General features: G+C 38.4%; 1 protein-coding gene across 3 annotated transcripts in view; it reads right to left on the bottom strand.

Moving 5' to 3' along the window:
• Nucleotides 1-22,373, bottom strand: part of LOC111874436 (KH domain-containing, RNA-binding, signal transduction-associated protein 2) — a 255,170-nt gene that overhangs the window by 14,555 nt on the left and 218,242 nt on the right. For all 3 annotated transcript variants that reach the window (XR_002844564.2, XM_023869947.2, XM_023869946.2), the window contains exons 4-5: nucleotides 16,654-17,267; nucleotides 15,306-15,373 (exon numbers count right to left, since the gene is read on the bottom strand). Coding sequence is in view for 2 of the 3 variants with exons in the window: in XM_023869947.2 (XP_023725715.1) it covers nucleotides 15,306-15,373; nucleotides 16,654-17,267 (682 nt within the window). In the remaining variant the exon portion in view is untranslated. The remainder of the gene's footprint in view (nucleotides 1-15,305; nucleotides 15,374-16,653; nucleotides 17,268-22,373) is intronic.

The raw sequence follows: 22,373 nt of genomic DNA, 5'->3' as shown, positions 1-22,373 counted from the left end.
AACTTGTCTCAAGACTCCCACTGGAGGAATGTTCAAGATGGGTTGCACCATTTAACAGACAGTTCACATGTTAATTGTTGTGAGTTTTATTCTAAGTGCTCATGTTGACAATACCATGGTTATTATTAATGTCACACAGCATTATGCTTATAATTATGTAAATTATCAAGTTAAGTTTAATGTATGAATACATCTGAAGTTACATGGCTTTCTTAAAGTACATATTTAATGCCTCTTGCCACATGAAATGAAAGGGAAAGACCGGGCAGCAATGTATTGACCAAACATTAGCTGGCTGAGAGTTTCTTGATTCAGTTCAGCAAGAAAATTGGAAGAGGGTCTGCTTAAATTTGAAGGCCAAACAAATTGTGTCGTATCTTGAAACTGGAATGTAGCAAATCAGTTTAAAAATTTCAATATTGGTATATGTAAATATGTTATTACATGCCGACATGAACATATATCTGAGGAGTGTATATATTCTAGTCAGCTCAGTTTTTATTAAAAATTATTACAAATGATTTAGAAATGTTTATAGAAAACAGATTGACAACTGTTATGCAATAATTAATCATAAAGTTTAAGAGTGCCAGTGAACTTCTATTGCTAGATGAGAGCTAAAAAACACTGTGCGTGGTAAAGATTAATTTTCAGTGCAGTCCGTCTTATGAGATCACCTGCATATGTATTATCAAGGGATGCTATTCAAAAAGTATGAGGGAGGTAATCTTGTATCCATGAAATAAGTACTTCCTTCCACATGGTAATATTACATCATATTCACGGGATACAAAGCGAAATACCGGTATGCTATTGGTCCATAACATTAACACAGAAAAAGAGGTACTTGGTAACACTTCTTGGATGGACACAAAAAAAAGTGGCATCCTCTTTTTGGTTTTGCGAAAAATTTTCAGACAAAATTAACTTCTTTACCTTAAAATCGCATAGTGACATGTGATGCCTTCATTACCAGAAACTCCAACTTCATTTTAAAGTAATGTCAAAGTAAACTTTGCTGCTACAGACCAATACAGCCTAATAATTTGGTCAAACCCATCAGAGCTATAACATTTACATTTCAAAAACTGTTCATAATTAGTAGGATTTGAGGTTCTCACAGTGGTGGTTATGAAGAGTGCTGTCTTCTGGGAAATGCTGCCCGGATTACAATTTCCTTGCCAACAGCTTCTCTATTTACACCTGTCAACGGCAGTATTTTAATAAACAGGACTATCACAAGATCTGATATTTTCATGGCAATTCTCATGCAGTCCAGAGTATTCTGTGCTTCTTTGGATAAAACAGTGTTACATTCCAGAAAACTACATAAGACTGGACATGGCATTAGATTTGAGATGATTCAAGCCAAGTACTTGATGGGGAGTGCTCTGACACCAATACATCAAGAGATATTTATGATAGGCAGACCATGAAGGAAACTCTCAGTATGTCAACAAAACAGTGACAAAGTCATTTGGTGGACCAGGTGTTTATGCAGCACAATAACTAGCTGACAAGTTAATTTCAAATTATACACCACATAAAATTCTGAGCGTGTGCAGAGTCTATAATAAACCAAATTTAATGAAGAAGTTGCAAGACAGACTAAAGTTGACTACATATTGCGGTAGCGTAATTGGTTGATGCACTATCCTACAAGCTGGAAGTCCAGACTTTTCAATTTACCTAGTCCTTCTTTCCGCAATATGGCCCTGGGGTCGACTCAGCCTCCTAACACAAATGAGTGCTAGGAATCCTCCTGGCGGGTAAAAGGCGGCCAGTGTGTAAGACTGACAAACTGACCGCCATCTGAGCCAAATGTCTAGGGGAAATGTGGGAGCCTCCACGTCTCAAAACTCTATGGGCCTTCAAGGCCTGTTACAGGGATAGCTTTATCTTATCTTACATATTCAACTTAAACTGTGATGTCAACACTAAGATAAGGGAATTAAAGAAAACATGTTTTATTTTGCCCATCAAGTGACCTGGTTCATGTTTCTTGTCTGTGTTTGTAAGGAGCCTAATGCAAACCTCGACCAAGACACCAATCATCTCGACTTAGGCTTCTCGTGGCTTTCCTCAGTCCATTTAGACAAATTCCAGGATAGTACCTTAAGGTAAGCCATGACCACTATGTAATTTATTTTTCACGATCATCTAAACATCTGGTGCTATATGGTCTAAGACACTAATAGCGCTGTTAAATAAACTAAACTAAGTAAGTAAATTGCTTTGGGGAATAATATATTTTCCTTAGCATGTTGGTATGAATGGAACTTGAAATAAATTTAGAGGCCAGGTTTTCATAAGCACATGTGAAACACGGGGTAACAAGAATGGAATAGGGTGGGCAACTTGGATCCAGCAACAATGCTTTGTTCTGTATTTACGTGCACAGTTCAAATTTCAGGCAGGACATCAATTACTCCAAATAAGTTTTCTCTTATTCGTCCTCAGTCACTCCAGAAAATGTCAAGTAGGCAGTGCCTGCTTATTTCCACATTTTTTCCAATTTATTATTCACTATCATCTACCCACTGGCACTATATTGTCTGTGTTACTGACAATGCCTTTAAATCAACCAAAAATATAAGGAGATTTGAAAGGGTGTAATTCGAAATGTAGTATACAGAATTCCAAATATATTCTTTGCCTCATTAAGCTCCTTGCAGTATGCTCATAAAATAAGACAATGGTTTATGATAAGTCCATTTTGGGCCTTAAGTGAAATGGTTAAGGTGAACTTTCTAATGAGTCAATATGGCTTACAGGTAAAATTGGAACTGCCATACAACTATTATTCTGCCGCCCATGAACGAAGTCCGTGGCTTTAGTCCGTAAGTGAATTATACCGACCGACTGAGTGACCGCCGCTTGTCGGCGAAGTTAGTGCCAACTTTAGCGGATAGAGGGTGCTGGGTGGCCAGCGCAACGAATCCCCACGGCCGTTAAATTCGGTTTTCTAAACCGGAGCCGCTACTTTTCCATTCAAGCAGCTCCTCAATTATCCTCACAAGGCTGAGTGGACACCGTACCAGATCCACTACTTCTCAGAAAATCTGGTAGCGCTGGGAATCGAACCCGGACCTCTGGATCTGTAGCCAGGAACTCTGACCACTAGAACACAGGCTTCCTTAATCGCTTCATAAGCAAGCTGGTTTGCGGGAAATAGTTTTCCATTGTTCTTTGTTTTTCAAACACATCAACCTCAAAATAAATTATTTTAGGAACTGAGTGGATGGAATTGGTGCTTAGTTTATTAAACAACACTTCATTTTTCAACTTCCTCGGTTATATAGCGTAAAATGTTAAGACCATTAATGTGCGGAAACGAGAAACGATGCAGCTGACCTACTGTAGGGAAATTCTAGGGCTGCGGTTTCCGCGTGTCGAGCTAAATATGAGTTTGGCTTTCGGCAACAGGCCGAAGAAGAATGGGCAAGGTCACTGCCAATATCCCGATGCACCGCCCCCGCATAAAAACGAACAAAAACATCCATGTAACTTCAACGGTGCAGATGGATGGATGATAACATACGCCTAGCTTCACCTCCTTCTGTCAAAATCCAACAATGAACCACCTTCACAGAGCATCCACTTAATCCACGCAGGCACGTGGGTGCTGTGAACTGTTTCACTGCCGCCTATCCAAACAAGTGGCGGGAATAGGGACCTTCTAACTGCGTGCTCACGAAAAACGTGTTCAGGAATTCTTTCTCTAATCATGTGGTCGTTCAAAACGTCATCTCTTCTGCCTACCACAAGGTTACAAAAGATACACTTCCATCGCCATTTGCTCTGAAAACGGGGGGAGGGGCTAAAACATTCATCACGTCTTTTTAGTACCATCTGGTAGCCAAACCACTTCCATAATCTCTTTACAGTAATGAAATGGTCGCTGAAACATTTTTCAACACTTCCTTCCAATCTTCCCTAAGTCCAACACAGCTTTCTATCACCTCTTTTCACGAATCTCGTGGCCGCTCCCCGCACCTCTGCTACATCTAAATGAGGCTTCACCTCTGATTCACAGCCCAAGAGAGCCATATTACAACGCCCCCGCACTTCACCCCAAAGTCATTAATTCTGAACATGATAACTGGAATGTATGTCGAAACGCTGGAAAACATGCAACATTCTATGCGGTGTATTCTAGAATGCCGAAGCCATACATTTTGTAAGGAACAGGTACTTTTCGTTATGTACCAGATCGAAAATATGCGATTTCTCTTTAATGCGCTCAACTTATTTACACCGATTTCAATTAACAGCTTTGACTTGCCTGCTGGCCAATCGAGTGGGGGCTGGTGAAGCGGGGAGTACAATATTGCGTATGTGTTTGAAGAGGAATGCGAGGGGGAGGGGGGACGGAACGTTTGGCTCAGCCTGGCAATCTTTTCTGTGCATCGACTACTGCCATTCTTTTAAGTTAATAAGGGCGCCTCCAATATATTATTTGCTTGTTATCGTTCGAGTGCCCTTCCTCGCTACCGTTCTTATGCTTTTATACGCTTTATTCCATTAGCCCTTAAAATAATTCTATAATAATGAGTGGAAAATGTAAGAAGCATCCTGCCAGTGATAAAGAAGTACAGGGAACAATGACATCAGGAAAAGCAAGAGATCTTGAGCAAAAGTTAGATGTGGTGTGCTGTTATGCAAAAAACGAGGAAAAAAGTGACAATGTTCCTGCCATACGAATAAAAGAATCTACACTGAGGAATATACGCAATACTGCTGAAAAATCTAGGCGTGCAAGAGCCGCTCCACTAAGTGCTGCCAGAAAGCTAAAAACTGGACCGGAGATATTGGAAACTGCAGAAACATTTCTTTCCACTTGAATATTTAGAATTAAGATATCCACGTGCAGATCTCAAAACTATTAAGGAAACGGTTCCAAATGTTTAGGATTCTATCAAAAAAGATTATCCTTCCTAAGAACTGAAGAAGTTTAATGGCAGAAGTGGATGGTTTAATCGATTCAAACAACGCCACAGCTTCCAGAGCTTGAAACTTAGATGGAAGTTGTAGTCTCTATATTTTCTGAGGAATTCAAGAGGACAGTTGAGAAAGAGGAGCATTCACTAAAAACTTTCAACTCTGATGATGAAACGGGTTATTCCCTGAAGAATACCTAAGTGAACTTGCATATCAGAAGAACGCAATGCTCACGGATCAAATCACTGTCTTGTTGGGTGAAATGCAAATAACGGTTACGATTCTTCGCAACGGCAATTGCATATATAAAACTCTTGCAGTCTATCAATCAGAAAACCCTGGGGCCATTCGAGGGATGTCCACGTCTCATTTGCCTGTTCTTTGACGTTCCAGCAAAAGGGATGAATACATATAATGGACGTATGGAGGAAATAATATTAAAATATTTTCGTCATCCACTTTAAAGAAAGCAGATTTCAAGATCCTGCTTGTTGCTTGTAACTTTAGCNTAATAATAATAATAATAATAATAATAATAATAATAATAATAATAATACTTGTAACTTTTCAGGAGGCCCTGGAGCACTGCTGGAGCTTTACAAAAAAACATCAAGTTGTCTTTCGCCCACCCAAGACAATCCTATTACATCTTCCAATGACTCGGGAAATTATAGCCACTTTTAAGGCATAATGTTTAAGTTGAATATCTGCAAAATTAATACAATAAACTGATATAAAACGAACCAAGTGTAAAAGAACTGTGGGAAAATTTCAATATATTTTTTTATATATTTATTAGCAATCAGAATTAAATACATTCTTTAAGCTGATTTGCTAATTCAAACACCGTCCTCGTGTGCTTAGCAATATAAACGATGCAATTTGTATAACCAAAGAAGCACGGAGAGATGAGCATGGTCGCGCAGTATGGTGTTGGCATACCACATGAGTAACTGTGTTGCCACTAACAATGGGAAAGCCAATTATTCTGTGCTTTAACCTTAGTAAGTAGGCCGACTTTAACGAGGTTGAGGCACAGCATGTTGATAAGTTGCTGCAGTGCCCTGACAACGAATTATGTTTCTCAGTGAACGAATTAATACAACCTGGCTTTATTAAAAGTAACAGCGACGGCGAAGAGGGCTATAATGACGAAGGAACAATATGTGAACTGTCACAGCATAATTTTCGAAACAACACAGCAAAACTTGAAACTAATGGTCGCAATACAGAGCGCAACGAATAGGTGTAAGTGGTATCAAACAGAATTTGGCTTGTTACTGTAAACTGTTATGTGAGAAGTCAGGAGTTGGGAAACAAGTAACGACGGATGATTTTTCAATCTCCACATACAATTCAACGACTCATCCGTCAGCCTACCCACTTATCCACTCGGTAAAGCTATCTGCCGTGAGATGAGTGTTACTTTTTTTTTCCTTACTTTTAACATAAACTGTTTCTAGTAGATCCGAAAACCCTGCTGTTCTGACTAAACTGTTTTTGTTATAGCAAAATTAATTAATAATCTTTACAAGATATCTTGCGTATATGTTTCTTAACGTGTGTCTTAGGGAAAATAGGAAAGTCATTTTGACCCAATAGTGCAGTGTTTATGAGAACGTTTCTGGGAAAAACACATCACCCCAGCCATTGCTATTGATTCTAATGGGAAAATTATGTTCGATTTATGCAATTTCATCCTCTGTAACTTCTTTTAAAGCCAAGCGTTGCATAAATCGAGGAGTGCCCTTTATCAAAATATTTTCGTGGAGACTGGGGGAAAGCATGCAAACCTCAGACAGGAAAGTGAACTTACAGGAACAGCTGTAAAGATGGGTCCGCCCACATGTGACGTATGTGTGCCAACCACTTGATCAAGAAGTTCAGTAAAGAGGGCTTATGTTTGGAAATAGAAGTCTTCATTAATATAAGGGCAGGAAACTGAAAAGTGTGCTTGAAATGTGTATTCAGGGCCTATCTGAGCTGTGCGTTAAATGGAAGTTACAAGTAGAAAAATCCATATAATTTATACTGCTTGGACCCGGACTGGCAGTACATTTTTATGAAAATATTCTGGGGTTTGGACTTAGTAACAGAAGGTAGCTTCACGTTTCGGATTTGAAAACGACTTAACTATCAAAATATTATCAGGAGAATACACACAACCAAATAATATTTGCAGATGTGTAACTATTATTGTAATCTGCCCAAAACTGAATACAATAAGTCTCAAATGGTCATCATGTTCACAAGGATATAATATGAGAATTTTGACAATGAGGAATTATGAGGGAACAGAAGAAACCTGGAAAAACCTCTGGAAGAGTTATGTGGTAGGTACAATATCAAGAATGTCTGTGCAAACTTCATAACTCTTCCATATCACTTAGTCTTGAACAGAGGTTTTCATTTTCAGCCCATTTAACATCAGTCAACTGACAAGCTCCCAGTCTCCTTTCATTTGCTTGGCAATGGGAGGAATATTATGAAGTTTTACCATATATTAAGTGTCATATAATTTATGCTTACTGTAAAATTCAGCACAGTTATTTTAAGCATTTTGTTTCTGCTGGTAAACTGACTACCCAGTAACACTGACATAAAGCATCAGCTTTGTGAAGGGACTTAACCCAAACTTGGATGACAGTTTATCATTGGCCTCATACTGAAACTAATGTTAATTACTAAAGATATACCACTTATTTACGACACACACTAAATTACAATAGCTATTAAGATTCTTTACACTTAATTATGAAAATACTGCAATCTCTGTTTTAATCATCTTTATAAGAGAAACATGTCTTCTTCAGGAAAAAACCTCATAATACTTGTACAAATATAATGAATGTCAAAAATGCTATATATGACACTAGTTTAAGAAAATAAATGTTAACATGCATTTTGCATGCAGTTTATTACACAACTTTCATACCACTTCACAGACGAGTTGAACATTTTTATAACTAAGGAGCTTGGTGTAGTTGTAATGCTCCAGGCTTGTATTCTTGTATTCATGAGGTACTCTGTTTGAATCTCAGCTGGGATATAATAGACGTTCACTGTTTTCCTCAGTCTCTCCAAACAAATTCTAAGATAGTATTTTGATTAGGCCATGACTGCTTCCTTCCAAATTCTATCAAATTTATTATTCACTAACAACCCGCCATTCCACTTCATATAGTTTCACAAACTAATATTATCTCAAAAGAAACCACAAGAGGACTTCACACACTTCTTAACAGGGAAAATTTTACTGACTGGCAGTAAATGTTGAAGTCGGTTTCATTGAAAATTTAACAATCTCAAATTCTGGCAGACTTTCATGAATTGAGAGTGTGCACTTGACTGAGGGGAAGTGTCTCTTCCTTTTTCACAAAGCATACTTCTTGTTGGCCAGCTGATTGGCCTCCACTGTAAGACTTTATTTGAATCTCAGCCCAAAACACTAAGAAGAAAGTTCCTTCCATGACTATGAGACGCTCATGGCTTGGTCACTTCTAATCCCATTAAAAGGGAGCCATTACAGTTATATTCAAATAAGAGTAAGCAGTGAAGTTAACACAAAAATTGTGTAACAATGTATATGTATACACAGAAATTCTATAAAAAGTTCCAAATGGCAGAACTCCATCAATATGACATCATAGGCTAGAGACCCTGAGTACATGTGCCTATGTCCTGACAGTAAGAAGAAATCAAACCTGCTTTTTCTCATAATGGAACACAACTTAGAAGTAGCCACACTGGACGTTTTTGTACATAACATTGACCATTACTTCAGAAATGGCTGTCTGCATGTCCGACAGTCCCTTGCACAAATGAGGAAGGGCAGATTCAAGCTGCCAGATCCATGTGCATAAATGTTTCTCAACCAATAAATCTTTCTGTCTCCAATCTTACTTTTAACATCAATTTTTATCGGCCTCCTTATTTGTGTCCATATTTCAAACTGCATACAGGTTTATGGAGACATATGATACCAATATATGCAGTTACTATCCTGGAAGGATTCACACAGTTTCTCACTTTGAAAGGATTTTCTCAAATTCTATAAATTTTAACTATCATAGCCATCCACTCCAAATGAAGCATACTGTACTGCAGAGGGAACTTCCTCTATAATACATGATATCAAAGAAATCAATATGGAGTTCTCCAGGGCTTCCACAATTCATAACATGCGTCTCTTAAATCAATCTCTGCTCAAGGGCCTATGAACTGTTTTAAAATGAACACAGATCCACAAATAAAAAGATGAAATGCTAAGTAAAATTAATGAATATTCTACTTAAGACAGGTAAAACAATTTTTTATCATACAATACAAATCTTTCTAAATTAAAATATAGAAATGGTTTGAATCCCTGACGCAACTGTGACCTTCATATGTGGAGCAATCACCTAATTTGCCTGCTGCCAAAATTAAGCTGTTCAAGTCTTGCTGCAGAACACGTTGACTAAACAAAACTGATTAACACAAAGCATCTCTGAGATAAGGCTATTAATTAAGCATATCACAGAACACAGAACCATACTTAAAAAGAGATAGTTCCAAATTAGGAACTTGTAGACTATTTTCACCAACAGAACAGCAGGAAACTCTTGTTTACTAATTTCCAGCACCCCAAACCACTAGCTTGTGGCCCTTCTTCATATGTTCCTTCCACAATCCACCAAAACCTTTTCTTCACTTCTCCCCACTCTGACTTCTCAACTTTCATCTGCTCTGTCACCCATCTATCTTTGCCCATTTAAAAGTAGCTGGTAAAACCATCAAGTTCCTTGCTACTGTACTTATTATGAACTCATTTTTACATACACCACATCCAAGAAGAAATGTTTGACTGTATGGGCCGTCATTCAACTTTGCTATGTAACTGGGAACTAGCTTGTCTGTGGGCTGTCCAAGTTCTTGAGCCTGGATAGGAGGAACATGGTGAAATGTTCTATATGTTGTTACTGAACATAAATTCCACATTTGTCTACATGAGTTAACAGCAGCATGATCAACATCAAAGTACATGCATTCTCCTCTAAATAAAATATCACATCCAAAAATCAGTTCATCACACCCTGAACCATACGGAGTACAAAATAATTTGCTTGCTGTTTACAAATTTTAACTGAACTATTTTGATTCGGTGAATGATACAAGAAACATGTGCATCTCATGTTGCAATCATTTATAGCCTTGAAGTCATAAACTGGAGCCGCAACTCTACCCCTGTGGCTCAAGCAACAAAGGGACAAGAAGACACTGTAACTGCTATGATATCAGGTAAACAAATAACTCTTATCACACATCTCAAATAATTTTCACCATTGCAATGTCCCTGATCTCACTTAAGATCGCCACACAAACTATGTTACATATTCCAAAGCCTTTTATTTTCTTCAGTCAGTCTTTATTGGTATACATCTTCAATTAAACTTATGTAAGTGGTAAGATAACTTTACACTTTGCTAGGATTTCTCATCAATCGCTGTTCACCAACGGAGATGCTGACATATGGACATACATAACTTGCATTACACCATGTACCATGCACATTGCATTTTCACAGACACATATGACTTCTACACTACACCAAGTACCATGCACACTCTTTTTTGAAGTAGGTACCAAGTGAACAGCAGCAAAATCACATATGTCCAGGACAATTATAAGCATATGCAAAATGTCCGTCAACCCTTGGCTTGTGTGCAGGTAACACTGATGGCCAGACATCAGATTTTTATACCCTAAAAACTGACAAAATATGCATGCATCTATGCTCTAAAAATAAAAAAAAAAACTCTTAAAATGCATTCCAGTATAAGACATGTACCTACGTAATGCTCATACTAAGTTGCTGATGATCTCATCCATAGATTCTCATCTTTGATTTTCTTCCCGGCTATAATTTGCCTTTTAGTATGTCACATATTATGCTTTCATATATTCAGGTGGAAGTTTGTAGTCCTTATCTGCCATGATAAATTTGTAGGTAGAGAAAGATCTGTTCACAACTATAACATCTGGCAATATATCCTCTGAAAGATCTAAGCTCTCTTTCTGCAAACATTTCTTCACAGCAGTGACAGCCTTATATCCTGGATTTATTTGCAGTATGTCACACAGTTTTAATGAATACTATGAATATTTTTAAAACGACTTCATTCCTGTTTGTTCTTCTTCAGTGACATCCAAAACATTTACAGATGTGCCAAATGTTTCTAGCTTCTTTACTGGTATAATTAATTTTGATATGTGCCTTAATTACAACTACATTTTTCCGGATTGTTTTATTATAAAATGTGACCTTAGTCTGCTGGACGGACATATCATTGGAGTTCAAACCACCAACAAATGGCTTTATATCATATAAAAAACAGAATAAAATAGTGCAGCATTAATCTACATTCTCCATTACAAGGGGATGAGTTGTGGAAGTAGTAAGACATCTGCTACTACAGTTGTGTACATCTCAATCCATAGAGAGGCATTTACAAACCCTTTTCACATGCTTGATATTAAATTATTCTCTTATGGCAAATTTCACCGAGTTTTCATCTCTATTGTTATCAGCAGCCACATCCAACACATAAGCAGCAGTTCCTGATAAAACTTAAAACTAAAACTTATCCTCATTCTATCCTTCAGGCCACAAGGCATGAAGGAAATCATTTCCAAAATAAGTAACTAGACTAATTTGTTCTATCTACGACCTTGTTTGCAATTAAACACGGTGTTCCCAGTTCATGAACTATATTAAAAAAAAAAACACCCTTCAAGGGCTTTCTTATGATCAGTTCTTGTGGGATATTACACTTAAACTTGTACAGACACAATTGAAAGTTCTTACTGTTCAGCTCACAGCACCACATTTTCTAGCGATTATTGTTATCACGTAAATTATAAAAACCAGAGTACTGCTTCTGGAAGAAGACTGAACTTCCTGTATTAATAACGTTTGTTTAGCAGTACAGAATACTCGAGTCATTTTATTAATGCGATACTGGCATATGTTTCAGTTGTTACAGAATTTGTTTCCTTCACGGTTTACAAAATATGACTTCACCATCCTACTATATCCTCATCATTATCAATCTACTGCACATTAATAAAAATAATAATAGCACCAAAAAATATGTATCCCAGATCTGCAATGGAACTTCTTCATACCACAGCATGTTATTGGCATGACACAGATGACAAGTGCAGAGGGAAACAATACCACAGTGACACACATAAGAAATTATTCTTGTTGCTTGAATGAGCCAACACAACAGAACTGCATATGCAGCTGTGAGCATGCTGTGAACTAAATTTTCAGCCATTGTCTCCTTCTTTGTAATCAAAAAATGCATTGTAGTATTGCATAAAGGCCATTATAATAAGATAAATAATGATTAATATTTGTTACAATTACATTGAGCACAGCATTATAAAACATATATGAACTGAACACAGATAAAATATGCAACAAACAAAACATGTCCCCCAATTCCTTAATTATGCAAAAAAGGTGTTCACATACAAGGAAGCTAAAACATAAAGTAAAAAGTAAAGCTATCTCTGTACCAGGCCGTGAAGGCCCATAGGGTTGTGAGACGTTGAGGGTCCCACATTATCTAGACAATTGGCTCAAAGATGGCAGTAAGGTTGTCAGCATTACGTGCTGAAATTTATTTAATTAATTCCTCATATCTGTTAGAGGCTGAGTGAAACCCAGGGCCATAGTTCGGCTGGAAGGATTAGGGCAATTGAAAACAAAATCCAATGACCTCATCAGGACTTGAACCTGCGACCTTCCGGCTTGTAGCATACCTAAAACATATACTTGCAAAAAATCTGATGTCTACCAATGACTGATGATTTTATTTAGTGTAAAATGAATGATACCGGCGGCTTATTTAATCAGTTACAGATGTGAGAATGGACTGCAATTACAAAGATTTCAAAAAAGATATCCTTATGAGGAGGCGCATAAAATACATGCTAGAACCACTGTACAGTAAAATAGAACCTATAGGTCCTATAGTATAGGATATATAAAAAAGTCTGTAACATGAAGATGGTGCCATTAAAAGAGAGGAAGAAGTTCTAATACACAACTGTGGGAATATTCCATCATGAAATGTAGATTGTTCACTGAATGCACGTACAATGACTCCAAAAAGTTCAGCCAATACAAACACTGGATGAGGACAACGCAAGTATGTGCTGCAATTATGTACCAATAGACATCTGTGTAAAGCTATCCCTTTAACATTTGGTGACAATCGGCTCATAGATGGCAGTAAGGTTGTCAGCCTTATGCACCGGCCGCCCTTTACCCCACAGGAGGATTCCTGGTACTCATTCTGTTAAAGGCTGAGTCAACCCCAGGGCCACAGTGCAGCTAGAAGGATTATTGAAGGTAAATTGAAAAAAGTTCTTGCACATTTAATTAAGGACAACAAATGGAATATAGATACAATTAGAAAGTTTATGTTAAGCATGTAAATAGAAACATCGTAACTACAAGGTGATTATACTGTATTGCTGTTTAGTAGATTTGTAACTGGAAATGCAGATGTGTGATTAATAACATTAATTTAAACAAATAGGAAACATGAATCAGCAGGACAGGCATTGAAAAATCTACCTACCACAGTTTACTGAAGAAAAGCTGGAGAGAAAAAAAAACGAAAGAAAAAGAAAATAATTATTTACTGAGCTATCAAATATTTGGCAGATTATGTAATTCCACTATAAATTGATGAATTAAAATAATTTAGAATTTGTAGGTTTTGAACTCTACAACTTCTTGTATAATTTCTCGTTAACTTTTCTATCAGCACTGCCTCATGAGTGTTCCTTTCTCTACCTTTTAAATTCAAACCTCTTCTTTTTAAGTCCTATGCAGCTTCCTTCTTTCCTCAATTTTCACCAGGCATGTAAGATTTTTCTACAATTCTCCATTCCCAAGTACCAGCTAGATTACTTCATTACTAATAGCTACTTTGTTCCATCATTCATATCGAACTGTGTATGTATATGCTCTACTCTGTTCTAACCAGTGACATCTTCCAACCAATAAAATTATTCAAACATTCAGTGCAAATAACAGTTCTCTTTCCTTCAAACCTATGCCATGTCCAAGATCGTTACTGCAACTCCTACATCCTTTGTTGTATTTTGACATAAAAATTCATTACAATTTCCATTAACCAAACAAAATTATCTTATTATGAAGAAAGCAGTTTTCTGGGATGTGGCACCGTGTAGATATGGTGTTAGCCGACGTTTCGGAGGAACGTATCGCCTCCATCTTCAGGGTAGAAGGAAAAATAAGAAATCCGCAAGCGAAGAGACCACAAGAACTAGTACAAGCAGTCCTCCGAAACGTTGGTTAACACCACATCTACATGGTGGCACATCCCAGAAGACTGCTTTCTTCATAGTCACCGCTGTGAAAACTTCAAATCTTGCATATCTTATTATGGTTTTCCATTTTAAACTCAAAGAATTCTCCTTGTATTTTAAATGTACATATACTTAAAGAGATACACTCAGTTTCTCACCCATGTTGGTCTAGCTCTTCAGTATTTGCACAATACTGAAGTGAGCTGTGTCACTAACATTCTGAGGAACATGTTGACTCCATCTTATTCAGGGTCAAAGCAAACAGTATGAATGAGACTTCATATCACATAGATCGGCAAGCCAACAGGCTCACTGGTTTGGTGGTGGTGGTGGTGGTCTTAGTAAGAGCCAATTCCATATTCACTATCCCTATTTGCCAAGACCAAGACCTTGCCCCCCTCAGGTAGCAGGATATGATGGGCTGCCAACTCACTCACACTACTCACTTTAACCCTCAAGATGGAGACTGTACGTTCTTTAGAAATGTTGGCAATACAGTCTATCTTCACAGAATCCAAATACCGAAAAGCAGGATCAGCATCAACAATTAACCATGATGAGAGCCTCAAATCCATAAATACTTAATTTCTTTTCTTTACAGTGGTTCTTTTTGACAATGCATAATCTAGTCAGTCTATAAACTTGATGGAAGCAACTGCATATTTACAAATGGCCTCATGGAGATACAGGGGATTAGATAATCAAATTATGCACGTATTCTGAAATGTATGCACACTAACGTCAGTAATGGTCAAAATGCTGTACTGTGTGCACAGAAGAACAAGGACTAAGGACATAAAATCAGAAAATATTATTTACTAAGGACAGCACACAGTAACTATAGGCAAAGCCCACCTGGAATTATTTAACAAGAATACCATAAAACAAAAGGGTGATATTGTTATAATCATTCCAATATTTTTGTGAACATAATTTCATCCCATGCAGTAAAAACTTGGATCACAGCTTACCTGGGTAGCCTTCTGTGGAATCATAGTAGTCCCCAGTTCCCTCTTCATAGTCCTCATAACTGCCATACCTGGTGACCAGAATAAATCATACTCTTAACAAAGGGCTGTATGTTCTCTTACTCCAAGAATTCCATATGACACTTTCAGTTTCAACCCAAAGAGCAAAGAATACTATATTCAGAATTTGCTTCAGGCATCACGTATTGGAAAAAACATTTCCAGCATTGTGGTAGTGACATTTTTTTTTTAAAAAATAACATATATTCTTGCAAGAAAAAAGTCCACTTGTAGTCATGTGTGGGACCTTAAGGGTGGGCAGCAGATATGACAATATGAGTGAAGAAATATGGACCACACATAAACAAATGAAAAGTATGTGTTAAAACATGGTATTTTAACAAGTTTCTACTGATTCAGCTGATTCAGATACAAGTGCTGATTATGACAATCTGACAAGATGTGTATAGCAAATGAGTGAGCATCCTTCAACTTCATCATACACATACAGTTCCCTTGCAGATCGACATACTTGGACGAATATAAGCATTATTTCTGAAGTATATACCATATAAATTCCACACCATGGATGATACCTTTACCTGAATATCTGCATTTCCAAGTAACTACCAACTAAAAGCTCCGTCAAACTTAGGAAACAGGTTGACAGGGAATGGCTGTTCCAGAAGTTCAGTTCTGTTCCCAAACTGTAGCCTCTAATTCCAAGAAACACCCTGAGATTGGCTGGTATAGCTCAGTCAGCAAAGACACTGTTTACAGGCTGCATGACCAGGGCTTGATTAATACCAAACGCATGCCTCACCAATGCATCCAGACCAGTTAACGCGTCCACCTAGGCTATACCCAAGGGCTTTTCCATGTGGATGAAGTGACCAAAGCACAATTCTAATCACTTATCTGTACTATGGTTAAAATAAACATAGTTTTACCTCCACTTACCCATACAACTTCATAACACAGTGCTAAAGCACACTGAGAGCTTTATGGTTTACCTTTTATTGTGTATCTGCATGCGTGGGGGGGGGGGCGGTGATTGGATGAGAGAGAATGGTCAGCGAGGTAACTCATTATAGAATGCAGTTGGGCCCATTTCTGAGTGAAAATTATTTTCTGCATACAGCTTCAAAACTGGGATGCTCATATTAAATGGACACCCGTGGAAACATGTAACATTTGGTGCTGGGCGTTGTAGAATTGGTGGAAATTTCCACCATGGCACCACCACAATGTCATAAGGACAAACAGAACTTAAACTTGGGTTTTAGTTTTATTCACCCAGTCCATACACATTCTGAATTCAATTAATCAGCACTGTGGAACAGATACATACCCTGTGGCATTGTAGGAGTCATAGGCCGAGGACTCATAGAAGCCACCAGCACCTCCACCACCCATGTCATCCTCACAACCATAGGATTCCTCCATGGCAACTCTAGCCCTGTCCAGGATGCTCAGGACCTTTGTCTTTGTGGGTGTTGGTCTGGGCAGCAGAGCTTGTGGAGGGTGAAGGGGTTTCCTGATGCCAGCATGGCCCCCTCTAGGAGGCAGAACACCTTGTGGTGGTGTGAGGAGACCTCTGCCTCCTCCGCGGAGAGGTGGCAGCCCACCCCTCAATCCCCCTGCTGCTCCACGAATGGCAATCCCACCACCACGTCCTCGAAGTCCTCCACGGACAGGTTTTCGAACACCCGAAGGTGGAGTTCCGTTGTTGGATCCGGCTGCCCCAGGCTCCCCAGTAACTGTTTGTATTAGCTCCATCTCACGCATCTGTTCTTGACGGATTTCATCATTTGAATCAGGAATCAGGTACTTGCGTACTTCAGCGAGAGCATATGCAATTCTAGCATGTGCCTCAGCTGGTGGAGCAAATGCAGCTATTTCTACATGTAAGTCATCACTCAGGTGAGCATATTTTGGGTCCAGAGATGCACGAAGCTCTTCTTCCTGAAACAAGAACAATAAAGAACACTAAGAATTTACAAGAACTGTTCTATATGACTACAACAGAAGTTTATTACTGTAAGAAAATGGCTGATATATTTTCAGAAGCATACAGAATTAACCTACATATTTTCAAAAACTGTATATTATTCTTACAATAGGCAGTGTGTCAATAACAATAATACTGAACAGAGCAACAAGCATACTTCATGCACACCTTAATACTAATACACTACAATGTAACCTTGAGAAAGGCTTTGCACTGCATACCTGAGTGTAGGGTGACAAATCTTTGTCACTTCTGATCCAGACATATAGTATAACAATTACAAAAGTGCTTATAACAATAACATAAACACACTAACAACATAAATAAAATAGGATGACCACAAGCTTATCAATCTAAGTTTCAATTAACAAAAAGTATGTAAATAGACCCTAAAACTTAATGCTAACGGTTCTCTGAACAAAATACATAAACTCACCAGCCATTAACATATTATATATTTGACAGTATTCAATAAATGGGTTTTAACACAATTTGGCATTAGGAATCTACACTAAAATTGCTGACACAATTTTATTTTCACCTGTACTTGTCTAATGTTAAGCCTCTTGAAGTCTATATGAAACTTTGTCTATATCATAAAAAATGGCGTTCACCGATATATATAAATTTATATTTAAACTCTTAACAATGTGATGCATATTTAATGATATAAGAAACAATACTTTGTTTCAATGCAGTGTCTATGTTGGTACTGTTGAATGTATTTGCATGTCTGTAAAGTTGATTTGTATGTTATTTAATTGGGCTGAGTATGCAATCTACACAATGTTAAAATTGTGATTTTTACTATATGTCTCCTATGGATCTGTTAAGAGGGCACACTTCATTGTTTTATGTTTATGTGCTACATCTCTTTGTCTTTAACAGAAAGGTATTTGAAAATATGATTTTTGGACAAAAGGGGGATGTCCTTTTCCTATGGGGATACAATTCTGATTCATTTCTGTTACACTGTATGCTAAATTTATTAAGAAATATTACATTAAAATACCATTTGTTTTTAACCTTTCAAATTGTTCCTGTTAGAATTATGTGTACGATGTATTATCACCAACTATTATGTTATACTTTCTCATAGTTTTTATTTTGAAAACTTTATTTTAACTCCTGGGCACGTTTGGTGGTATAAAACTGACAACTAAAAACTCATTAAAACATAACTTTTAAAACATTAACATTTTAAATACATATGTTCATCCTCAATTCACAACAAGGAGTTCTGACCTGAACTAGTGAAAGTACACAACAGATTTCAAAATGATTCAAATTTCCAGTACTTCATCAGTTACAGCCATCAAACTAAATGTGAAAGAAATTCTTTTACAAGATGGCCATGTTACCACACATTCTATTTAAAGAAGCTCAGTACAGTATGGAAACTGGAGAGCTGGTTCAAAAGATAAAATGGGATGGCATACACAAAGGATAGTAACCTCACAAGCTTACTCCCTTTTCCATAAGGAAGGAATATAGTCTTTATATTTAGAGGTTTGAGAAAATAAAAATAAATCCACAAAAATAATATGTAGGGTGGACTACCTAAGTTTATGCAGTACTTTTCTTTACAACAAGTATTTATACAGTTAGAAACAATGCAGGAGCTTAAGAGGTACCTCTTTTAAAAGATGAACGTCTATAGACTGTCACATGAGATACTAAAGACAACAATTTAATAACTTTGTACCTTACCAGGCCCCTTTTAGACAGTGAATCAACTCCATCATCTCGAGAGAAATCTGACGAGGCGACACGGGAAAGCGTAATCAGTAACGGCACCACCACAAGCACAGTATTACAGACTCACTTCCAAAAGTTGTTACCTTGCTGCCACATAACTACACACAGTCTCGTAACCCATTCATTACAATTTACAATCCCCTTCTGGTCACAATCATGGACCGCAAACCAGGGTCATCACTGTGTTCTCAGGTAAAGGTAAAGTTATCTCCGTACTTAATTAATTAAGAACTACGCCCTGAACACTATGGAGTGAGGGCACAGATCCCCTATTCTTAACCTTGGCACCAGAATCAGGTAAGTGTTCAGTTTCATGGCCCAGGGCAGGTCTGGATATTATGAAGACAAAAATTTCTTAATCCTACCAAGAATAAAACCCTGGCTCCTCGGTCGCCCAGCCTGCAGCCCAGCCGCTACACAGACTGAGCTAAATTTGAATACATCACTGCGGTGGACAGGTTGGAATATGACTGACCAATCCTTCTTTCGTAACTACATGACATCAAAAATGCAGTTTGTTTATTACTTTTCCGAAGAAACAGATATGGAATCCTTGCAATACAGAACAGTAAAGACATACAAAAAATTACGTATTGGGGTTACCTTGTGGAGTTATGCATACGAATACCGGACTGCTAACATCGAGGGGAGCTTGAGACTCGGCTAGTCTAACTAGGCTTCCATGGACTTCCTCCTAGATTAAACGATGGATCCCAAATTCCACGCCGCACCACCATGCTTCTTAAGCAGCCCTCCAAATAATAGGTAGTTATATCTGGGCTTAAATTAAACACCAGGCCACGAAGACGTATGGGTTAGTGGAGGTAAAACTCCACCGTTCTTATCCTAGGCTATAAGTGAAGTTGAGTAGTAAGCTTCAATCTCCGGCCGCTTTATCACCGGAAAGAAACGTTTTGGTACCGACTGTACAGGAGGCTGAGTAGGCCCCAGAGCTTGTCTGGAAATTATGGAGAACTGAAAAAGATTTATTTCCTTCTCTAGAATCAAACCCCGAGTCCTCCGACGTCCAGTGCGTAACGTAGTAGCTATACCAATTGCTAGCCGTGCCAAAATTCCGCTCAATCGAAGTGAAGACTGTACTCAACTTTTTTCTCTGTTGCATAACCACAGGACCGGCCACTTCTCAACCTGTACCTCCTTTGCTATCGCCTTTTACCAGGTGGTAACTTGGAAACCCCCTGAACCTAATATTTTTTATCATTCACCCGTTCACCCCGTAACAAATGTTGTGCCTATTCCTGCTCACAAATCATCTCGTTCTATATCTCTCGAAATCCCTACCTGTCTCTGTTTGTCCTTTTTTATCCAGAACACATTTCACCCGCTATCTTACACTGACTAATCTCACTATATCTGAAGCACGTAGGTTGCGTTCAGTGTAGTCACAACATGGACTCTGAATATTTACAGAAGAGTGTGGTAATATAATTAAAGTGGCAGGGATTACAGCTGGTTCGAATTCCCGAAAGTTGCAAACACTAATCCTACAGTCATAGTTAGCAGGTGTCCACGGTCGGTCATTACAAGGCTCCGGCTACATCGTGGTGGCCACACCATATGGAGCAATTATACAGAGTCCCAACACACCCCCGCCACCCCATCTTGTGCCTCACTGCGAACAGCCACAAAGGATCTCTATACAAACAGGAAGAATGTAAATACAAATTCAGCCAAATTGTTGGCACATTATTAAAAAAAAACAATTCTACGGAACTTATGCATTCCTCTAGGGGGGTTCGTTACAGAAACATGCAAATTTTCCTTACGTTTAGGACATATTTTACACAAGAGAAGTCTTATCGTCTCAGTTCGTTAGCAGACAACAGAGCTTCTATCAGGATCTAGAAGCCTGTACCTCAACATGTCATTACATAACGTTTTAACCACAAGCTCTGGCTTAATATGTTCGACCTCCAAATATTTTAGATGCCTTTCACGAGACAGAAGTGCAATTATAATCTGCCACTGGCTCAGAACTGTTATTCATTGAATTATAATACATAACTTGAATCTGAAAATATTTTGTATTGATTTAAACCAAACACATTATAAAAAGATCCACGTTCAAAAACATTGTTCTGGAAGATGCTGGTATCACCAATACTACTTTCATAAACAGCTATTAGTATCGTCCTGGCCACTTTTATCTACTCGTTCTGAGGAACTCTTAAAAATTCTAATTTAAATGACTCAAAAGTAAGTATGAAACGCTCCAGTCAATTGCGCGTCCCTGTCTCCGTAACATGCACGAACAATATTCGTGGCACCGGGTTGCGTAGTTGGCTGAGACGCTATGATACGAGCCGGAGGATCGCAGGTTCGAATCCCGATGAGGTGATTTTTTTTTCAATTTACCTAATCCTTCTAGCCGCACTATGACCCTGGGATAGATTCAGCCTGTAACAGAAATGAGCATCAGGAATCTTCCTGGGGGGTAAAGGGCGGCCGGCGCGTAAGGCTGACCTCACCGCCATCTGTGAGCCGACTGTCTATAAAATGTGGGAGCCTCAACATCTAACAACCCTACGGTCCACCACGGCCTCTTAACAGGGATACCTTTACTTACGTCCAGTATTCTGTAACGCGTTCTATTCATTTCAGGAATTAAAAAAGCTCCGAAATCAATTACTATAACACATAATCCCGCGTGGGTAATGCAGAAGATTCCATCGAATCAATGGATTTCTCGAAAAAAGAAAATGCATGTTACTGTTTTAAATTTCATAAAACCATCTAACGGCCGTATTCCAGCCACACCCAACTACAAACCCACCAGAAGACGAAGATGCACTCACCCACCACCTAGAAGAGCCGCATCAGCTCGAACTCCCCCCCATCCGCTTTCGCAAATCAGAAGTCAACTCCATCATCAAAGGCCTCAAGTCCTCTACCTCCCCAGGATACGACCTTATCACGGGGAAAATGCTAAAAGAACTACCTCCTGTTGGAATACAGTATCTCACCCAAATCTTTAACGCCTCTCTCCTCACTGGCTACTTCCCCGCTCAGTGGAAAGTAGCAAAGATCATCCTTCTCCTAAAACCGGGGAAACCCCCTAACGAACTCACCTCCTATCGACCAATTAGCCTATTACCCATCCTATCCAAAGTCTATGAGAAACTTCTCCTAAGTCGCCTCCTTCCAATAGTCGAAACAAACAGCTTGCTACCTAACCACCAGTTTGGATTCCGCCAACGGCACTCCACGATTCACCAAACACACCGATTAGTTCACAAAATCAACGAAGCACTGGAAGCCAAGGAATACTGCTCTGCGGCTTT

The sequence above is a fragment of the Cryptotermes secundus genome, unplaced genomic scaffold (assembly GCF_002891405.2).
Source record: "Cryptotermes secundus unplaced genomic scaffold, Csec_1.0 scaffold328, whole genome shotgun sequence".
NCBI classification, from domain to species: Eukaryota; Metazoa; Arthropoda; class Insecta; order Blattodea; family Kalotermitidae; genus Cryptotermes; species Cryptotermes secundus.
This window is presented reverse-complemented; position numbering and strand designations above follow the sequence as displayed.